General features: G+C 45.9%; 1 protein-coding gene across 1 annotated transcript in view; it reads right to left on the reverse strand.

Annotated features, from left to right (window-relative positions):
• Nucleotides 1-19,849, reverse strand: part of LOC103070722 (conserved oligomeric Golgi complex subunit 5) — a gene marked incomplete at its 5' end in the record, with an annotated part of 40,796 nt that overhangs the window by 3,029 nt on the left and 17,918 nt on the right. Inside the window, 3 exon segments of the mRNA XM_082930969.1 lie at nucleotides 5,263-5,342; nucleotides 6,015-6,141; nucleotides 17,522-17,598. Coding sequence (XP_082787095.1) covers nucleotides 5,263-5,342; nucleotides 6,015-6,141; nucleotides 17,522-17,598 — 284 coding nt within the window.

Raw genomic sequence — 19,849 nt, forward strand, 5'->3', positions numbered from 1 at the left:
CTTGGGGGGGCCTGGCAGGCTTTTAGTTAAGAAGCCCCCCTGGTACATCAGGCCCTGCCCCCCCCCCCCCCGCCGCCCCCACCGACCTAGCTGTGTGATCTGGGCTACATTTTGAGCCTATTTGCTCATCTGCAAAGTGGGAAGAATACCTACATGATTTAGTTATGAGTTAAAGGATCGTACTGTGAAGAACCTGGCTCTCTTCCAAGTACATCTATGAACCTATGAAGCACTCAAATACGGTTTTCCCCAACCGCGCTTCTGATGGCCTCAGATTCTCCATGTAAGGAGCGAGTTGTTTACGCTTCTAACATGCATGACCACATTGCCGTGTAAGGATCTGTGTGTTGGTTAGTTTCCCTCTTAATATGTAACAACTCTGAGGCTTGGGGCTGTTTTCTGCATTTATGTAGCCCCAGGACCTAAGTGCTTGCCAAATGCAGGGTGAAAGAATTAAAAAAGTGAATTAGATATAGGAAGACAGAACTGTAATGAAAAAGACAAAAGCAATGAAGAAAGGAAATAAAAGAGAAGCATGAGTGCAGGGATCCTCAAAAGTACAAGCAAGCAAAATGGAATTTAATGCCCTTAAAGAACAATGTCCTGTGAGATGCCTTATTCGTGTCAGGGCTGAGCCTTAGATGAAGCTGTTTCTCTGTGAAAAAACTTGTTTCTTTTAGTAATGCTATTTAAGTTGCTACGGCATCCTGGGCAAACACCCCACTCCCAACATGTAGTCCCTCCAGATTCACACAAGGTAGAGAAACCCCCAAGGGCTCCAACTGTCTTTGAGACAATGGTGTATATGTATCAGTCTAAGAAATTAATGCACTGAAATTCACAGAAACTGTAATTCTGCAATGAATGGGTTAGAGTCATTTTTATCTAATCAATGGACAAAAATCCACTTAGTTTCATCTGCTTTCAGAAGGATAAGATATTACATAAAACTAGACAATATGTGGAAGAAAGTTCAGAAATGAGTTTGGTTAGTGTTTTTGGTTTTCATCAAAGACACCATCAGAACTACAGAGAGAAAAAAGATTAAAGCTGCCCTCCCACGTAAAATCAGAGCAAGATTTTCAAGCAATTATTACATTACTTCATTTGCTTGAGCAAAACATCAGCTTTCTTGGAAGTCGGGCCAAGCATTATGTAAGAGTCTCAACTCTGGTTTGTATCCAAAATAGGAAGATTATTAAAGTTACCCTTATTGAAAAAAGAAATTAGTATAGGAATTGTGCAGACAATTAGTAGAGGGAGGGTTTGTGGTAACATGGCAACACTGCCCAATGTGATATAAACTAACCAAGGGGAGGATTTTACGGAACGCACAAAATTGATTTTTGTCAGGCAGGACCTATCAGTGTGTTTAGTACAGAGATACCTAAATGGCTTAAAAAACTACCATGTGCCTTCGCAGGCCTTCCCGACTCCATCCTCCCCTGGGTCTCACCTCAGGCACCCAGTTCCCAGAACTGGAAGGGATCTCACACCATAGGAACACCATAGGAACAGCTCCTGTGAGACCAAACTTCCCCCTCCAACAACAGGGATCCCGTGGTTCTGCAGAAGTGGAGCAGCTAAGGGAATGGTTCCCAGCCTGTGGGCCCTGGACGCCCGAGGGAGGGCAAGGGGTCCAAGGATGCACGGGGCACTGAGAACTGTCTGACGACTGTACAGGTGAAAAGTACCAATAAGCAAAAGTACCAAAAGTCTGTATACAGTTTTGACACCATAAAGGTGTTCCCCTACTGAGACTCAGGAAAAACAAAGGAGAAGAGGCCACAGTCAGAAGAGTTGCTGTCCTACTGCCAATATCAAGAGTCGGTACATATGCTGCCAATCCTACCTGTTGTGCAGAACTTGAGAAATCTTTCCATCACAACCTCAGTCTTCACCTTTGCTGAGAACGTATACAATACCTGCACACCCCCAGGAGTTCCCCAGGCTGCCGCCGCGCCCCCAAGGGCGCACATGCCTGCCTGGCAGGGGCCAGGAGGTACCATCTTCCCCACTTACCCCACTCGGCCCCAGGAGTCACTGATGACTCCACTTTTAAAGTTAACTTGACTAGGATCCATTCAAGCTCTAGAGAAATGTCTGGTGTCAAAAGGAAGCAGAAAGGAAGGCAGAAGAGAGGTCATTACTTGCCGTCTGTTCCGCAGCAGTAGCTGCTATACCCTCTATCTGCCCTACTTCTGACGACTTAACACACTGCGCCGGGAGGAGATGAGTCTACAACAAGGTTTGCCCTCAAAGCTAAAACAAATTTACTGACATTTAAAGGGCAATACCTACCCTAGGTTTATCTACAGGGGCAAGAAATTCATCCAGTGGTGCTTCAGTATGCGGGGACAAAATCAGTTTTGCAATAACAGGTAAGAAAGGACGTTCTCTAGGACAGAGCTTCCTGCTTTGCTAGCAGCCTGGGCCGGAGCAGGAGCGCAGGGTTTGGAGCCCCCGAGGAGGGCTTCATTCCCTGCTCAGGACCGAAGGCTCTGGTATCAGCCATGCGTGGCGTGATGCGCAGGCCTGATTCAAAAAGCTTGACAGCATTTCTGAGCATGGTTTCGGTTGCTAAATATAGGCTCAGCAACAGCACTGCCGATGAAATCACTCGGGAGACATTTTTAAAAAGAAGCAAAAGGAAGCAGATTTGTGATGTGCCCACAGCAGGACAACTCGTTAGAGGACAAAGGTGCGCCCTGTTCCATCAACTGAGCCCTGCGCGCTCCTGTACTAGCCAGTGGGCTGCAGCTGAGCGAGTCGACGGGACTCGGGGAGGGCACCGCAAAGCCCCACACCAGCCCCGGCAGAGTCCCCCGTCCACACCTGGGGCCTCTTCTGAGGGCAGTTTAACCAGATGCCGCACTGACGGTGACAGCTTCACCGCGCGTCCCGCCCCACTCCTGGCTCAGATACTCAGAGCTGAGAGGACAAGCGGCCAGCACGGAAGAAGAGCAGGGGCGCGGGCCACCCTCCTCTTTATCCACTGGCAGGGCCGGGCGCTCCCCTGGGCACTGGTCGCCACACTTGAGGACTCGGCGCCGCTCCCGGATCTGGCGGGCTGAGGCTTCCTCCACGACCTCCACGGCTTCCTTCCTCGGCGGCAGGGGGAGTGGAGTGGGGGTGGGCTCGCACTTGGCGACTGTGCTGTGAAGCCCCGGCTGTGCTGCGGAGCCGCGGGCCGCTTTAAGAAATCCCGATGCTGGCTGCCAGGGAGATTCCGAGGCAGTCAGGGTGTGGCCTTGACACCTGGATTTTTCAAAGCTCCGTAAATGACTCTTGGGTGCAAACACAGCCGAACCACTTCAACACACGAGCCCCAGGCTGGCTCTGGAGAACCCAACTCATCCCCTGCTCTTAGGCTCAAGCAAAGGCTGGTTTGGTGCGCTGGTCCCCAGGCTAAGAGCATTAGGGTCCCCTGGAGGAGCCGAGAATGGCTTCCAAAGTGATTTAAGAGGTACAACTGCCTGGCTTTGGAGAATGAGGGTGACAGAGGAGTTGAATGATGGCTTAAAGGTTTTCTAGCTTGGCTGGATATAGGTGACAGTGACACCCCAACCAAGACAGGGAGTCTACATCGACAGAGGAATGGATAAATAAGATGTGGTATATATATATACAATGGAATATTACTCAGCCATTAAAAAGAATGAAATAGTGCAATTTACAGCAACATGGATGGACCCAGAGATTGGCATACTGAGTGAAGTAAATCAGACAGAGAAAGAGAAATATTGTATGACATCCCTTATATGCGGAATCTTAAAAAAAATGATACAAATGAACTTATTTACAAAACAGAAGCAGACTCACAGACTTAGAGAATGAACTTATGGTTACGGGGCTGAGCGGGAAGGATGGGGGGGAAGGGATAGTTAGGGAGTTTGGGATCGACATGTACACACTGCTATATTCAAAACGGATAACCAACAAGGACCTACTATATAGCACAGGGAACTCTGCTGAATGTTATGTGGCAGCCTGGATGGGAGGGGAGTTTTGGGGGAGAATGGATACATGTATATGTATGGCTGAGTCCCTTTACTGTGCACCTGAAACTATCACAACATTGTTAATTGGCTATACTCCAATATAAAATAAAAAGTTTACCAAAAAAAAAAAAAGACAGTGAGTCTAAGAGAATGAGCAGGTTTGAAAGGAAAGATGATTTACTTTCAGCATTTTGGGGTTGAGATTTCTGTGGGGCTTTGAGTGATGACATGTGACAGCAAGTTTGCTAGCCTGAGGCCCTAGGCAACCAAGATGAACCACAGACCCGGAGCCACAGGACAGAAGAGGTCACTAGAGTCATGGGTCTGGGTGAGCTCACCTGGGAACCAAAGCACAGATCGAACGTGAAGGGAAAAGAGCCAGGAACACACTGTGGGAAATGATGGCCTTTAAGGAGTAGACAGAAGAAGACAGTTCAGCAAACGAGACTGAGGGAAAATATGGCCACAGAGATGAGAACAGAAACAGATGACGGAGGTGCCGTGGAAGATCCAAGAAGGCAGGGCCTGTCTTGGTTTGCTTTGTGTCCTCAGGGCCTGGCACATGCTGAGTATCAATAAAAATAAGTGATCGGTCAGCTGATGAGCAGTTTCAAGAAGGAAGTGGTGGTCACTTCTAGCTAAAGCTGCAGAGTGATAAAGTGAGAACAGAAACATCTGCATTTGGTGGCTAAGAGGTCTCTGGAGATTTTGGTGAGGGAAATTTCAAAGGATAGTGCTGATGGAAGAGAGATGCTTAGTAAGTCGTATGGGACAGTGCAAGCATCCCACCCTGGGCATGGCGGGGGTGTACGGGGGGTGGTGGGTGTGTCTGCACGTGTGCGCACACGTGCATAAACACACCTGAGAGGCACTAGGCTGCTGGGTGTCCTTGTTTTCTACTAATAACAGTATCACGTTTACTCCCATCTGCGTTCCATGACTTCAGTAACTGCCCCACGTGGAAATGAAGCAGAAAATGGAGCCAAGGCAAGGAGTCGCTTCACGGTTGAGGTTGGTTTTTAAAACAGAAGTGCATGGTTCTTAGGGCTGCATCAGGCACGGGACAGCACAAGAGGGGATGTGGAGAACACGGAAAGCAAAACCTGACGTGCCCCCCAGCAACGCGCCCCGGCGGCACTCCAGCAGGTGAGGTGCCTGCCCTGGGGGAGCACAACATGCACACGCCCGCCCGGGCCCTGTCCTTCCTCCTCCCCTGCATCCCCCACGCCCTGGGCGGTGCCCCTGCAGTGCACGGCTCTACCTGACGAGGAGGAGCCTGTCCTTTTCAGAGGGATGGTCATCCAGCCACTGGGAGAAGCGTGCGTGGGACCACTCGGCCCTCTGCAGGATGGAAACACAATCAGAGGAGACAGGGTGAATCCCATCCTGCGACAGTACGCGCAGGTTCAGAGAGGATCGCAGGGATTCCCGGGGTCAAATGACGCCAGACACCTGCCCAAAGGCAGGCGGCACAGCCCTCAGGGCACCTTCCTGACTCCCAAAGAGCCTTTGGGTTTGCCAATTGAAGGTGGGTCAGAAAAGTAAATGGAGCCTCCGTCAAGAAAGCTTTATGGGGCTTCCCTGGTGGCGCAGTGGTTGAGAGTCCGCCTGCCGATACAGGGGACACGGGTTCGTGCCCTGGTCCGGGAAGATCCCACATGGCGCGGAGCAGCTGGGCCCGTGAGCCATGGCCGCTGAGCCTGCGCGTCCGGAGCCTGTGCTCCGCAACGGGAGAGGCCACAGCAGTGAGAGGCCCGCGAACCACAGAAAAAAAAAAAAAAAGCTTTATGAACATAAATTACTTGTGTCACTATTATTTAAAGGGCTAATTCTAGATGCAGCAGGCAATTTTTACACTGCTGAGAAAGTAGGGGCTGGGCAGAGGGAATCTGTCTTCCTTCCTTAGGCATTTGCTGCCGAGACAGGAATCCGTGATTACGTAAGGCAGAAGAAGGCCGGGCACCTTCAGTTGGGGGGAAGGGGGCGGCAGTGGCACACTCTTCACTTCCTTACCTGGAAGGGGGATCTCAGCTCAGGGGGTGCTCTTGTGAACAAAAACTGAATAATGATGCTGAATGGAATAATGTCCCCCAGTGCAGGGCTACTGGCCACGTGTTCACTTGTCTGGAAGAGCAGTGGTCTAAAAGAGGGAAACGCAGAAGTTATTTAATGCTATTCGATACAGAAAGAGGTGACTTGGTAGAAGAGTCACATACTAGTAGAATATAACCGCACAGTAGCATAATAGCATAATAGCATAATACGCAGTGGAAGAAAGAGTAACAGCCGTCTTCCTACACTGGCTAATTCCTAACCATTTCTTAACCCCCTGTTTAGCCCGGAGACACACACACCCACCCCACACTCTGGCAGGTGGACCTGCCCTTCAGCTCCTTCCTGGACCCCCAGCTCACTGCCTTTGGGTCTGACTTTATATCAAGGTGACTCAGCAAAATCCCCTTAGAGCTCATCTGATGAACAGGCTAAAATGAAAGCACTTAGCTGAAGCTGTCAAGTAATTATAACTAATAGGTTTGGTCAAAATTTCCAGTTTTTATTTTATATAAAATCCTTCCTTGGGCTACAATCTAATGTGGATAAATTCAAAATTTCAATAAATTCAAAATTCAGTTTTCTATACAACTTTTCAAAGGGCAATTATGTCCTTGTATACACAAAATTATTACCTCACTGACCATCCCTCCCTTCTGACACACTGTGTGTCTGGGCGTCACCATCCACGAAGAGCCTCCCTCATTTTACTGTGCTTCACAGATTTGGTGTTTTTTACCAAACTGAAGGTTTGTGGCAACCCTGTGCTGTTAGATGATGGTTAGCATTTTTTAGCAATAAAGTATTTTAAATTAAGATAATGTACAATTTTTTTAGACATAATGCTACTACATACTTAATAAACTATAGTATAAACATAACTTTTATATGCACTGGGAAACCAAACAATTTGTGTGACTGGCTTTACTGTGATAGTTGCTTTATGGCAGTGGTCTGGAACCGAACCCCTAATATGTCCAGGGTACACCTGCATTTTACAGGAGCCTGTAGGAAAATCTATCCCGTTATCCAACCACCTACCCCCTTGTCAAAGGCTGGCAAAAATAATTTGAAACTTTTACTGACTCTTCCTTGGCTTTGGGCTCTGATGGATAAGAGTTAATTAAAGGCCAAGCTGTAGAGGCTGAATCTCAAGAGGAAACATGGCAGCAACATCTCCTGACTCAGCAGCGATTCTGAAGTATGTAAAATAGCTCTGTACCTGGGCTCTTTCTTCACCCCACGTAATTTACTCCAATCTACAGCTGAAGGCCTGGACGAACCAGAGACATGAGCTTCTTCACCACACTGATGATACACTCAAGAGTCAGCAGTGCTCTCAAAAGATAGTTGGCTCTGGTTGGATCCAGAATATACTGGAAAAAATGTCTTTATAATAGCTATTCTATAAAATTTACCCCTGGTAGGGATTTTTCTAATTTCAACTGTTTTGTAAAACAACATTATTCTATAATTTATTGTCTTTAACTACTGTGGAAACTTTTTAGTTCATCTGTGTTGCCTGTCATCAGACTTCCACAAAGCTCTGAATCAGGTCCTCCGTGGGAGCAGGGCTAGGGTCTTCCACAGCTGCGGGTGGTACACTTGCTTTGAACACTCCCAAGGGCAGTCATCTCACAGAGCTCCACGCTGCAGAGCCTTAGGCAATGAGTCCAGGACCTACTTGGGTAGGAAAACGTTGCTGAAGGAATTCTGGTTTTCCTGAAGGCATCCCTGTTTAAGTCCTTCTCTGTGTGTCGAAGACTCTGTCTCCATCTAGGCAAAGCTCCTAGTTTTAACAGCAGCAGCAATGGCTACCACACAGAACACTTAAAGCTTTAGAAACGTGAACTCATTTATTCCTCCAAACAACCCTATGAGGTAGGCACTGTTACATCCCCATTTTATAGACAGGTAAAACTGAGAGGAAGAGAAATCAAGTAAAAGCTAGGAAAGGGCAGAACACAGACTCAAACCTGTGCAGCCTGGCTTTTCATTCTGCCAGGCAGCCTCTTTTAGGATATCAACTGTAGCAACTACTCATCATGTTTTTAGAACAGATAGACTTATTCTCAGAGAGAAACAAAGACCCCTGGAGAAAGTACAACTTCAAACTGTTAAAAACTCCTATATGGTAACCTGAGCAAAGTAATGTTTCCAGGACACCGTTTGAAGGCCATGCAGTTATTATCTCTTTAGGTATCCCCAGATTCTCTCCATGGGTCAAGGACCCCCAGTCACCCACATAATTGAACCATATCATCACAGTGTCTCTTGGAATTATTTTCACCCGGCATGACCTTAAGTTCTTCGGGTGGGGGGGTGTGGCGATGAGCGCTATGGTCTCAGAGGCCTCTGGAAGCTGACTCTGGGTGGGAGGGGAGGAAACTGTGCCCCAGCTCCACTTCCCGTAGCCTGGAGAACTCTTGTCCCGGCAGAGGAAGCTGAAACATCTCACAGCCCAAGGTCACCGGGTGCTGAGCAGCTGACATTCCCAGACTCAAAGCCAGCCTGGGGCCAAGCGCGTGTTTGAGCTGTAACTGGGCAGAGCCAGTGGGGAGGCAGCTCCTCCACTGGGTCACGGGCTCATCCTGCTGGCGCTCCTGAGAGGCCACCCTGAGGATGTAGGCAGACAGGGGAGCCTTGTGCCTTCACTTCTCTCCCGGCTGCCCCTGGTCTGGGGAGAGTCCTCCCCTGCCCCAGTAAAGCCCAATCTTTGCCTACAGCATGTGACATGGTAGGATTCATCCTGAACCCTAGCTCATGACATGAGGAGACCTGGGGGGGAGAGGCCAGTCCTGTATGACAGTCCTCCACTTACTGAAGGGCAGCCACATGGAATCCTTTCTGCCTGTATGATAAAAAGATGACCAAGAATTTTGGTCCCCACTCTCTCCCACTGCTCCCTATATGAAGTCCCACGTACAAATGCTTTAGAATTAAGTACTAAGAAACACCGAACTTTTTCCCAAGAATTGATATACTTCCTTCCTCCCGAAAGTGAGAATTACATAGCTGATTCTGTTCCTCTTTTATCTTTGGCTTCAGGAAGTTTAAAGTCAAATTTGAAACTTATCTACCACAATTAAATTAGTTTTATGGTTTGAATATTTGTGTTTTTCTTTGTTTTCCTTCTATATTCTTGATGTAAACTGCAAACAATCCAAGGGCAGGAAGGGAAGAAGGATGGGAAAGGGAGAGGTGAGGGAGGATCCATCAGTAACGTGCCACGGCCGGCAGCCCAGCCGAGCCACACACGAGGCTGCTGACTGCAACACCTGCACAGGGCAGGCCTGATAGAAACCAGCTCACTTTGAAACAGCATCTTCTGGTCAATCACTTGTCCCTTTGGAGCTCTGAGTCACAGCTGTTATTTTTCTGCCAAGACCAAATCTTCCACTCTAGCCACTAACAGGACTGCCAAAAAAGCCACGGAAAGCACAACTGGATTTGATTCCGTATTATGCATCACTGACATAATTACCTGTAAACACTGAATGCAGACATTTTGTTTCCGGTGCTTGTTTTAAGAAGCTGAAAGAACACAGAATGGGAACCTCCCTTCTCCCTGATTCCAGGTGGAATCTGAAATATCGGCAAGTTCAAAAAATACATCACCATCTGAGGTGATAAAAGGAACAAAAGGAAATTAAGGTGTTATAAAACACAGATACCCCAAATGCCACAAAATCACTCTTAGAGAAAAATACTCTAAGTAGCAGTGTTTTCAAGGTTAAACTTTACAGGCAGCTGGTATTTCTTTTTAATTAATTTATTTAATTTATTTACTTTTGGCTGCGATGGGTCTTTGCTGCTATGCCCGGGCTTTCTCTAGTTGCGGCAATCAGGGGCTACTCTTCGTCACAGTTTGTGGGCTTCTCATTGCGGGGGCTTCTCTTGTTGCAGAGCACGGGCTCTAGGCGCGCAGGCTTCAGTAGCTGTGGCTCGCGGGCTCTAAGCGCAGGCTCAGTAGCTGTGGCGCACGGGCTTAGTTGCTCCGCGGCATGTGGGATCTTCCCGGACCAGGGCTCGAACCCGTGTCCCCTGCATTAGCGGGCACATTCTTAACCACCGTGCCACCAGGGAAGTCCCCAGCTGGTAGTCTTAATTAACCAAGTATTAGGTCCCATTAGAAAAAAAATTGTACTTCTAGTAGATCTCCACATTTAAGTGATCCAGAGCTGTGTAGCTATCAGTCTTCTGTTAAGGCCAATTACGGAGCGGAACAAGACTCGAGTCCTGCTGTCCCGCATCCACAGCCAGCATCTGGGGCTCCTGGGCTGCCTGCCGCCACCTGAGGGAGGATCCATCAGTAACGTGCCACGGCCGGCAGCCCAGCCGAGCCACACACGAGGCTGCTGACTGCAACACCTGCACAGGGCAGGCCTGATAGAAACCAGCTCACTTTGAAACAGCATCTTCTGGTCAATCACTTGTCCCTTTGGAGCTCTGAGTCACAGCTGTTATTTTTCTGCCAAGACCAAATCTTCCACTCTAGCCACTAACAGGACTGCCAAAAAAGCCACGGAAAGCACAACTGGATTTGATTCCGTATTATGCATCACTGACATAATTACCTGTAAACACTGAATGCAGACATTTTGTTTCCGGTGCTTGTTTTAAGAAGCTGAAAGAACACAGAATGGGAACCTCCCTTCTCCCTGATTCCAGGTGGAATCTGAAATATCGGCAAGTTCAAAAAATACATCACCATCTGAGGTGATAAAAGGAACAAAAGGAAATTATCTGTGTTATAAAACACAGATACCCCAAATGCCACAAAATCACTCTTAGAGAAAAATACTCTAAGTAGCAGTGTTTTCAAGGTTAAACTTTACAGGCAGCTGGTATTTCTTTTTAATTAATTTATTTAATTTATTTACTTTTGGCTGCGATGGGTCTTTGCTGCTATGCCCGGGCTTTCTCTAGTTGCGGCAATCAGGGGCTACTCTTCGTCACAGTTTGTGGGCTTCTCATTGCGGGGGCTTCTCTTGTTGCAGAGCACGGGCTCTAGGCGCGCAGGCTTCAGTAGCTGTGGCTCGCGGGCTCTAAGCGCAGGCTCAGTAGCTGTGGCGCACGGGCTTAGTTGCTCCGCGGCATGTGGGATCTTCCCGGACCAGGGCTCGAACCCGTGTCCCCTGCATTAGCGGGCACATTCTTAACCACCGTGCCACCAGGGAAGTCCCCAGCTGGTAGTCTTAATTAACCAAGTATTAGGTCCCATTAGAAAAAAAATTGTACTTCTAGTAGATCTCCACATTTAAGTGATCCAGAGCTGTGTAGCTATCAGTCTTCTGTTAAGGCCAATTACGGAGCGGAACAAGACTCGAGTCCTGCTGTCCCGCATCCACAGCCAGCATCTGGGGCTCCTGGGCTGCCTGCCGCCACCCGCACCGCAAAGCCCCTTTTGGTGAGGACAGCCCAGACCACTGAGAATGTGCACTGAGATGCGGAATCAGTAGAGAAATGAGCGGGGCAGGAGGGGAGGACACGGGACTCCTCCCTGCACTGGACATAGTGAGGGCTTCCGAGAGATGGGAAGAGGCCCAGATACGGTGGCAGGAGGGACTGTGTGTGTCCCAGGAGAGAACGGAGCAGGAGGCTGATGACTGGGGGGTGAGTCAGGGCTCAGAGCAGAGAGGCGAGAGGCCCCCCAGGCTCCTGTCTTGGAGTCTAAGGCTGTCAGTCCCAGGGGACCAGGACAGAAAGGAGGCAGGGGTTTCAGGCAGGCGTTCTCTGAGAATAAAAGCCCACATTTGGTTCAAGCTTCCTGCAGCATCTCCCGGAAGGCTGTCTGCAGCAGAAGATGGGAGATGAGGCATTTCAGAGTAGGAGGTCACCGCCAAAGTGGGGAGTTTAGATTCTCTTTAACACTCTCTGACTTCTCCTGGATGAATCATATAAGCGTGCACATATTGCTCTAGGACCCTCTGGAGTGCAAACAAGCACAGACTTCTGGGATAAGACGCGGGGCTTGGTGGTTGCGCGGAAGGCAGTCCTGGGTCTGAAATGCAGCCCTGCAGCTCACACACAGTTCTCACACATGCAGCCCCGAAAGCTTACACCCCTCAGCCTTGACTGCTGCCTGGGGGTTATCCCTAACTCTCATCTATTGTGGTGAGGGTGGAAGGAGAAAGTACCAGGACAATGCTCAGCACAGGCTTAGCATATAATAATCAAATAATGACTGTTAGAATAAAAATGACAATAAATGAACTATCCAGTCCTCCACATTTACCCGGCTGCTCCTAGGACTGCCAAAGTATTGGCAGACAGCAAGGTGAACCAAGCCCCAGATGTGGCTGCCTTCTGTCTTCAACACTGACATCAGAAACTTGGAATTAAGAATCCAGAAACCTTGGGGAAATCGTGATTGCAGAGGATGGACTGAGTGGAAAGAAGGAACAGAACAGATCTGGGGCTGGAAGTGCTCGTCACGGAGGCTGCAGAGACGGCCACTGTCAGGTCTGCAGACCCGCAGGCAGGGACCTGCGCGGAACCTCAAGTGGCAGATGATCACGGAGGTAATGCAGACACGGGAACCCTCACCACTCCTCCAACTGAAAACTGCTGACATGAACACTACACTCCAGAGTTACTAATGGTCTTGCTTCTCTGGGCCCCTCATGCTAACAGATCCATCAGAACACCCCTTATCTCCTGACAGCTCTCAATGCTCTTCCACTAAACCCAAGGAAGCTTCCAGCAGAGCAGGCTGTGGATATAATTTAGGGACCAGGCTGTTCCCCGGGAGCAGGCCTGCCTGAAGGCAGGGTCTGTGTTCCGGGCAGTGAGTGGCCTGTGGCTCTTTCTGTCCTTTGTCTCACAACGATCTGCACTGACAGGCCCCTGGCCAGGTGGAGCAAAGGTAACCTCCCTCACAGACACCTCTTGGGGGACACCGTCATGCTGCGGAGGGGTGGACAGGGACAGGGCCTTGTGTGTCTTGTGTACAAACACAAACCACCCAGGGGCAAGTCCCTAACGTCGGCAGCTTTCTGAGGCAGCATTCACTCCGGGGTAAAAGATTCCCCCTGCCTGGGAAACTCTCATGTAGACAGTAAAAGGTAAATGCCTCCAAGAGGCTTGCCAGCCTAATTAAAGAGTCCACTGACATTACGTCCAAGAGAAGTGCCCTGTGGCAGATGGCTGCCTGATGAGGGGAGGGTGTGCCTGCCAAGGCCAGGGTGTCTGGGGAGGGGGGAGGGGAGGCTGCACCGGGGGTCTGGGCTGGAGATGCCCTGCCTGGCACCGTCACCCTCCCTTGCACTGGGCCTGCTGCCCCCTCCTGCAGCCCCTGCCTCTAAACCTGCTGGGCTTTTGGTTGTTTGGCTGCCTGTTTTTCTCGCCCCCCGACTCTTACTGTATAACGTTTTAGTATATATATATATATATTTTTTTTTTTTTTTTTAAATAATACACAATGTATTTATTTATTTATTTATGGCTGTGTTGGGTCTTCATTTCCGTGCATGGGCTTTCTCCAGTTGTGGCAAGCGGGGGTCACTCTTCATCGCGGTGCGCAGGCCTCTCACTATCGCGGCCTCTGTTGTTGCGGAGCACAGGCTCCAGACGCGCAGGCTCAGTAATTGTGGCTCACGGGCCCAGTCGCTCCACGGCATGTGGGATTTTCCCAGACCAGGGCTCGAACCCGTGTTGTCTGCATTGGCAGGCAGATTCTCAACCACTGCGCCACCAGGGAAGCCCCGTTTTAGTATATTTTATATTATTTTTAGGCTCCCTTGTTATTTTTAAATGGATGAAACACTGCAAGAGGGATTGTTAAATATATCTGTTGACTTTTCTAACTACAAATATAAAACAACCAAAGCAAAAAATTTGAATAATATAGGAAACCTCTAAAGGAAAAATCACTAGTAACAATGCTACTCTCCCAAGGTAACATTTTGATGTTTAGCCTTGATTTTTCCTCTCCAAACACACATGCTATTATTTTAAAAATAGTAGGGATCCATACCATATATACTGTTTAGTAGCCTTTTTCATTTCGTGATGCATTAGGAAGTATTTTTCATATTCTTAGATACTAACAACGTAACTTGTTAACGGCTGCATATATTTGATCCTATGAATGTGGCATATTTTATTTAGCCAATCTCCTACTGACTGCCACTGGGCTGGTGCTGATGTGACTCGGAACCTTTAGGGAGGAGACCCATGAACAAGAGCCCAGGTCAGTTACGTACACGACCACTGGACGACGCCTTTTCCTTGTCACAGCACACAGCACAGACGGCAGGGTTCACAAGAATGGGCCCTGCCACCGCAACTGCTCAGGACTGATTTTAGAGAAGAGACAGGTGTCTCAACAAGTTTTTGCAGGTAGCAAATGAAGTGCCTAGAACTGGGTTACTAGAATAAAGACGACTCTCTATTGACTCACTCCTCTCTAGGAAGGGACTCGGTAGGACCTCCACATGGGGAAGCTCTCCTAAGTCAATCACGACAACTGCAGAGAAGCTGGTGGAGCCGGGGCCTTTCCCAGCCATGTATACAGGCAGAGGCAGGGGCACTGACATCCCTTTTCTCCAAAGATGGGACCTGAAACCTTCTTTTTAGACTAGAGCTAGATTTGAACCCCAGAATATACTACACTTTCATTTTATTTCCTGATCCACTTAATCTTAAAATCTTTATCATATGGTGTCCAAGACCTCTCAAACAACCGAGAAAGCTCTAGGATCAATCTGAGAGATTTCTGTACATTCAATATATCTTTAGGAATATACTGATAGATATAAATCTCTGTTAGAATTTTTCACTGAATTCAAGATATGGAGAAGTCTTCATAAGCAAAGTACAATTACTCTTATTACGTATGTGCCAAGGCCTTAGGAGCTGAGGGGTGTGCTGAAGGAAGCTCCGGGTTACCAGAATCCCAGGAGAAAAGGGCATAAATCTTTATAGATGGAGAAAGGGACAAAACTCAGCCCCTATCACTAGAGCAGCTGAAGTTCAACAATAAAGGGCCCTGTGAGAAAGGTGAGAAACCATGGGATGCAAAACATTAGTGGGTCATGAAACCAATTAAATGGGTTAAAATAACCAACCAAATGAAAAAGAAATGTCAGAGAATATCACATGAAGTGAGAGTAACTACTGTTTCACGGCACACGTGTGTGTGCGTGTGTGTGTGCCTGGCTTTGAGTGTACTTGCATGCAAGTATATGCCAGATGGTAACATAAAATCTCTCTTAATGTGAGTCAGGGCCAAACTTTGGAAACACATCTAGATTGACCATTGCCCCATGAGAGAAGCTAGCTATAAAAAACATAGGATATTGGGCTTCCCTGGTGGCGCAGTGGTTGAGAGTCCGCCTGCCAATGCAGGGGACACGGGTTTGTGCCCCGGTCCAGGAAGATCCCACATGCCGCGGAGCGGCTGGGCCCGTGAGCCATGGCTGCTGAGCCTGCGCGTCCAGAGCCTGTGCTCTGCGACGGGAGAGGCCACAACAGTGAGAGGCCCGCATAACGCAAAACAAAAAACAAACAAAAAAATACCATAGGATTTTAAAAAATTATACACTAACCAATCATTAATTTTTTATCCTATAGATACTAGAAGGTGTCACTATTCAAACTTTAAACGCTCCTTTAAAGAGTCCTTCTTTCATGTGAAAACTGGGAGGGTTGACAGAAAATCTTAAATGAATTAAAATAGAACTGTTCTTATGTGAAACCTTAGAATGTGTATCTCCATACTGTGACACAACTTTAAAAGCACTTGGATAAAGGCCGTCTTGCCTCAGCAAATAAGATAAGCACTATTTTAATACATACATGTGGAATAAACAACTAAACATGGGAGCCAGCACTATCAATAATAATAGTCTAATCTTAAAATAGCAAATCCCTAATCACAGCTTTTCCCATGCCTTTTAAAATACCTAGTTGGTTGATGTCCCTCAACATGCTAAGATTCTGTTACTCAGGGCAGCATTTGATCATCCAACCAGGATTGCCGTGTTACCATCATACTCAAAGTAAGTGACTTTACAGGAGTTTTATTAAGGTTATTTTTATGGTACATACAGATGACTGGTGGATCGGGTACTCAGTACCACTTAATCTTTCGATTTGTCCATATTTAGTAGTGCCAAACCCTAAGGCTTCCAAAATAGTTAAATACTTTATATAAGGTTTGAGCTAATCCAAAGAAGGTATCTGAAAACACTTGTGATCCCACTTTAAGTTTTTTTGAAATCCAACTCAGATGGGCATCTGAGAAAAATATTTCAGGCTCTTGTGTTGCCATTAAAAAAAATCACTGCCAATTACTCACAGGCAAAGTAAAGGATAAGCCTTCCCTTTCAATCAACAACCTTGGGTTCATTACACTTGAATTTTCTACCAAAAGCTTGGATGACATAAGAGAGTGAAGCAATCTTTTAAAGAACATACTGCTTATTGATTACTCTAGTTTCTGGTACTGAGTCAGTTTATAGAAAGCCACATGCCTGGACTCTCTTACCTATCTTTATAAAGAAACATTCAAAAACCATTATGCTTTTGGATATTATGGAGAGCTGATATCAAGGTTTCCCATCTGGTATGCTGTGGTCAGAAAATGGTTATAAGTATTATGTTGATCCCCTTGGCCCTCAGGGTTGGTCATCGTTTTATATGTATATATTTTCTATGTGTGCCATGATGTGAAAAAGTTTGGCTTATTGAATAAACAGCCGTATGAACAACATCTTTTTATCTTCTAAAATCTGATACTTAAGACCTAGTCATTAAGCTATTCAAGTCTTTAAAATTTGAGTTGGTAAAAGGTCTATCTAAGCATTCAGCACTGAAAACGATTTTCCTGTTAAATTGGTATATTCTTAGATCATGAGTTTGAATTAACTCATTGTTTTTCTTTTTGAACTGGTTTCAAGTAAGCTCAATCCCAAATTTTGTGCTCAATTGCATTAGCCATCTTTAGCCTAAATTATCTACTACATTTACAGTCATTCCCTGCATTTCACCACCAAACTCAGTTCTTCTAATACGCTATCTAATAGTTTTGTTAGGGAATGTAACTTACGACCTTTTTAGAAGCAAACTGGATTGGAAATGACAAATGAACCAATAATACTTTCAGAAAAAGACATCTATAAATTATGAACTGCCTTGTATTACTACTCAATATATTTCTGTAAGAATGGAGAATAAAAAAGTAAATAAATCCCCCTAGAAAGAGCATAATAAAAAATTTACCAGCTCAATCTTATGAACTGCAACTCAAAACTAACACATACACAGACATACATACATACACTAGTCATCGCATATAAGACTATATAAATTTCTGGTTTGAAGAATAACTTTCAAATGCCACTGTTGTACATCACAAAATGGTTGAATAAAGGCAATTTCATACAGATGGACATGAACAGGGGAGGATTTATCTGCTAACAGGATATGGCTATATTAACAGCGATAACAGAATTATGTCTCACCTGAATGACCTCAGCATTCGATAGGACTTTCCTAAATCAGATACTCTTCTGCAGAACGGACCCACAGCAAACTCCATCTGAAATATTAAAAGATATCCCCAGCTTTTTACATCAAAATCTTGAAGTGAACTGGGGACACACTTGGATCACAGAAGGTTGTAGCTTGCAGTAAACTTAAATTTTATCTTCACTGTGAGGCAGGTTTTGAAAGTCAAATTTATTAAAAGGCAAGAGCTTAGATAACTTCTGCATTTATTTACTAAAGAGGCATAATTCCTTCAAGAAGAGAAAAGCATTTTTTGTTATGTAAGAGGAGAAAGTTTAGATTGCTTTTCTCCACTGAAAAATCAGAAAAAGGAAGGTTTTCAAGCCTGCCTCTGTGGCTATACTTTAAGCAGACATCACGAACCTTTGTACATTAACATAAATGATGTTCGTTTTCACCAGGCTGGCTCAGGGGGTTAAAAGCACTGACTCTGGAGGCAGCGCACTTGTGTCAGAATTTCTGCTCTACAACGACTAGTTGTGTGGCCCTGGACTTAACCTCTTTACGTTCCAGCTTCCTCATCTGTCAAATGAAGGGAATGCCTATCGTAAAATTATGCAAGTAAAATAGATAATTTCACAAAGCACTATGCGCATGTCATATAGTAAGTGCTTGTTAAATGTCAGCACTTATTATCAGTATTTTAAAAACTTCCCCCTTTTAAATGTTAGTGAATTAATTTGTTTCCTGACTGAAGAATTTAGCAACTACTACTTTCACTTCTCTTTATTTTCCTTCTCTGACTGGAAATTTTGTCATTAATTGAGTTTTAGGCTACCTGTTCTTTATCCACCAAGCGCATATGCAAAATTTTTGCATATGCGGTACTCAGATGATAAACCATCTCTCTATACTCGCTATAAACAGGACCCTGGTAAAGAATAATTTAGAAAATGACTGAGAAAAGGCTGCTCCCTGGTAAATCAACATCTTTCTTCAGGAAAAACATATGAAAGAAAAATGGGGTTTCTGTCTTGCTGGCCATCTTTCTGAAAAACTGTTCAAATCTCCTTGACATTGCAAGACCATGGAGACCTAATCACTCACTCATTTGAGAAACATTTTTGACTCCAGGCACCAAGCTAGACATGGGGATAAGAAGATGAATTAGATGGTCTTGCCTCTGAGGAGCTCTCTCAAATTTATCAAAGAAGGGGATATATATTTATTTAAACAATATAATTTTTATTCATCTAAACTTTAAGAGAGGTTATGTGTGTGTATACATAGACACACATACACACATACACACATACTGATTACTATTAAGAGAAATGACAAGTGTGAAATCAAATGTACAAACTGAGTGTTGGGGAGAATTGCAGGGCAGCTTTCTTTCTTCACATGTTTCAAGGGTGAGTCGTGACTGGTGAATTTCTCTCCTAGCATACAGAAGACACAGTATATACCCTGTAGATTCTAGAGGGAAACCAACCTCACATGATTAGCAAACTCTCTAAAATACAAAAGAATACGTAAATAAAAAGAGGAATCTGAGGAAGAAAAGTCAGACTCTTGCCAACAATGCAAAAGAGAGCGGCCTTGACCCAGTGTTCTGGAAGACACTGAGTGATGGGCTGTTCCTTGGGACCTGTTTATTCACTCAATGGGAGTTTTTGGTTTCCTACAGAATGTGGCATTTATTTTATAGTCAGCACAAAGTACAAATGTGGTATCATGTGCCTATGACTGTGTGTGTGTGTGTCTGTGCATGTAATGGTTTCTTACACACTGAAATTATGTGAAGTATTTTTCATGAAATGTTTTTGTCAAATTTTTTTTCAGTTACCCTAGTGGGCTTCATCATTTTCAAAGATTAAACCAAACAACCTTTGCCTTAGCACTTGAGCAAGACTGAATGTTAAATAAGTGGCTAGGAAAAAATTATGGTATGAGAGAATATGACCTCGAATGGCTGGGTCACCTATGATGACTGCAGATTTCTATGCCATAGGACAATTTCAAAACGTTAAATGTTCAAAATAAATTTTTCATCCATCAAGGACCTCTAGGGTACTAAAAACCATCTTCTTCTGCCAGAGTTCCATTAAACAATAAAGGCCATATTTATGAAGGGCAGGAATGTTCCTTTTAGAGGAGGTGACTCTGCAATTAGCTGTGGATACAAAAATGGCATCTGCAACTGCCTCTCTCCAGCTCTCCTGTTTGGAGGGAACAAACAGTCAGCTGCAGGCATGGTGAACTAATTACATAGCTGCTCCGTGCCCACCGCAGACATTTGGTTAACCACAGGGCATCTATGGATACTCCCAGGGCATTCC

Source organism: Lipotes vexillifer, unplaced genomic scaffold (assembly GCF_000442215.2).
Source record: "Lipotes vexillifer unplaced genomic scaffold, Lipotes_vexillifer_v1.1 scaffold192, whole genome shotgun sequence".
Taxonomy (NCBI): Eukaryota; Metazoa; Chordata; class Mammalia; order Artiodactyla; family Lipotidae; genus Lipotes; species Lipotes vexillifer.